At 58.4% G+C, this 1,940-nt stretch overlaps 1 protein-coding gene across 1 annotated transcript; it reads right to left on the bottom strand.

The window, feature by feature from the left end:
* Positions 1–209: 209 nt before the first annotated feature.
* On the bottom strand, positions 210–1,709 carry CD14 (CD14 molecule). Its single transcript, XM_036315536.1, has 2 exons — positions 1,509–1,709; positions 210–1,420 (listed from the first exon to the last, which is right to left on the bottom strand). Exons 1-2 carry the CDS (start codon positions 1,692–1,694, stop codon positions 326–328), a joined length of 1,281 nt encoding a protein of 426 aa, XP_036171429.1. The 5' UTR covers positions 1,695–1,709; the 3' UTR covers positions 210–325.
* Between the last annotated feature and the right edge of the window lie 231 nt (positions 1,710–1,940).

Here is a 1,940-nt window from a genome sequence, read left to right as displayed (position 1 = left end):
TTGCACAGAAACTCATTATGTCTTCTACACAGTCCTAGATAGACAACGTTTCCCTGCCTCTCTGCCCCTGAAGTCCTTTACTTAGCTAGGTGTGGTTTCTGGGGAGTTGGGATAAAAAAAAAAAGTCTCAGTATAATGGATTCCCTATCCAGCACTGTGCCCAACACATAGCCGACACCCAGCAAACACCTGTTCAGTGAATGACAAGGACCGTTGTTTAAGATTTTAATGAATTGGGGGCAGAGAAGTGGTTGGTTGAGAGGTCCCGAGGAGGCTCCTCGGGAACCAGGGCAATCTGAGCCAATCCATTCTTCTCTCCTGAGCCTTAGGCCAAGGACCTGGCCCCTTGAAGCAGCAAGATACTTCCTGACACCCCCAGGGCCTGAGTCAAACGCTCACAGGCTGTGACCACACCAGAGTTCTTCGGGTCCAGATAGGGATTCCCGGCCAGTATCAGGTCCCTCACCTTGGGCAGCTCATCTGGCTGCGGCTCTCTGTTCAGCCTGTTGCATCTGAGATCAAGCACGCTGAGCTCGGCCGGCAGTCCTGCAGGCACCTGCTCCAGGCCAGCGAACGACAGGTTGAGAGAGCTCAGGGCGCTCGGCCAGATGCACCTGGGAGCGTCCGGTGCGGTGGCGCGCAGCGGGTTGTGGCTGAGGTCCAAGTGGTGCGGTTGCACACCTGCCGCCGCCAGCGCCGCGCACACGCCGCCGAGAGTCTGCATCCCAGTGTTGCGGAGCGCTAGCTCCTGGAGGGCCGGGAACTTGTTCGGACAGAGAGCCGCAGTCAGCCCGCGCTCGTCCAGGCCAGGATTGTCAGACAGGTCTAGGGCGGTGAGGGAGGGGAAGGTGCCGAGGTCTGCGCAGGAAAAGGCGAGCGAGGGTGCTTGCGCAATGTTCAGTACTTTGAGGCCGGGCTTGAGCCACAGCTGCAGTTCCGCCAGCCAGGCGCCCCCTGTCGCCCACGACACGTTACGGATACTGAGGCTGGAAAGCGCAGGTCCAGTGACTTCCAGAGGCGGCGGCGGCGTCGGGCCGATTACTTCCAAGTCCTCGAGGGTTAGTTGGTTGAGGCGGGAGGACCCAAGCCCACGGAGGAGGGAGAACAGAAGCAGAGCAGGAACCTGTGCATCACCCACCGTGAGTCGCCGCACGCGCAGAGCCCTGATCATGTCAGCATACTGCTTCGGGTTGATGCCGGCGAACTTTACAAACTCTTTCAGGCTGCGGCCACCGCCACGGATCTCCACCTCCATGGCACCCACACACTGGAAGGCGCTGGACCAGTCGGGCTCCGGATCCGTGAAGTTGCAGACGCAACGGACATCGTCGTCGTCCACCTCGCAGGGCTCTGGCGTGGTCGCCCAGACGTGAAGCAGCGGCGGCAGCAGCAGCAGCAGCAGCCGACAGGGTGCCCGCACCTGGGAAGAGAGCGGAGGTCAGGGCGACCCCAGCGGTCCCTGGGATTCCTCGAGTAGCCCCTGTTCGGCCCCAAGACCGTACACTCACCATGGTCGATAGGTCCTCAGGGCTCTGGGAAGGGCTCTGGCTTCTTTCCTGTATGGCGGCACTCGCTGGCTTCCAGGCTCCACACACCCTTTGGCAGCCTCTGAGGGTTTTTGTAACCCCAGGAACGTCACTGTGTTCCCTCCTCTGTGAACCTTGGTCACTCCCCACCTCCCTTCGCCACTCCATTCTTTATAACCTTCTCGGAAATTTTGCAACGAAGGATGTTGCTGGGAGGAGGGGCCTAACAGGAAGGATCCCCGCAGGACTTCTAGTGTGCTCTGCCCCAGGCAGTCTTGATGACTCAGGAGCCCCAGGCTTGTCTGGTGGCTTTGAAGAAAGGAAGATCCCCCGTGCTTCCCACCAGGACCCTTTAAAAAAATTATTTATTTATTTATTTATTTATTTATTTACTTACTTACTTACTTACTTACT

This window comes from Myotis myotis, unplaced genomic scaffold, assembly GCF_014108235.1.
Source record: "Myotis myotis isolate mMyoMyo1 unplaced genomic scaffold, mMyoMyo1.p scaffold_m19_p_6, whole genome shotgun sequence".
Lineage (NCBI taxonomy): Eukaryota > Metazoa > Chordata > Mammalia > Chiroptera > Vespertilionidae > Myotis > Myotis myotis.
This window is presented reverse-complemented; position numbering and strand designations above follow the sequence as displayed.

Bases quoted from the DNA above. Each gene is read 5' to 3' on its own strand.
- CD14 (XM_036315536.1), bottom strand. From the start codon at position 1,694: ATGGAGTGGCGAAGGGAGGTGGGGAGTGACCAAGGTTCACAGAGGAGG. The intron at 1,421-1,508 runs GTGAGTGTACGG...CTCTCTTCCCAG, and splicing joins CTGAGGACCTATCGACCATG to GTGCGGGCACCCTGTCGGCT.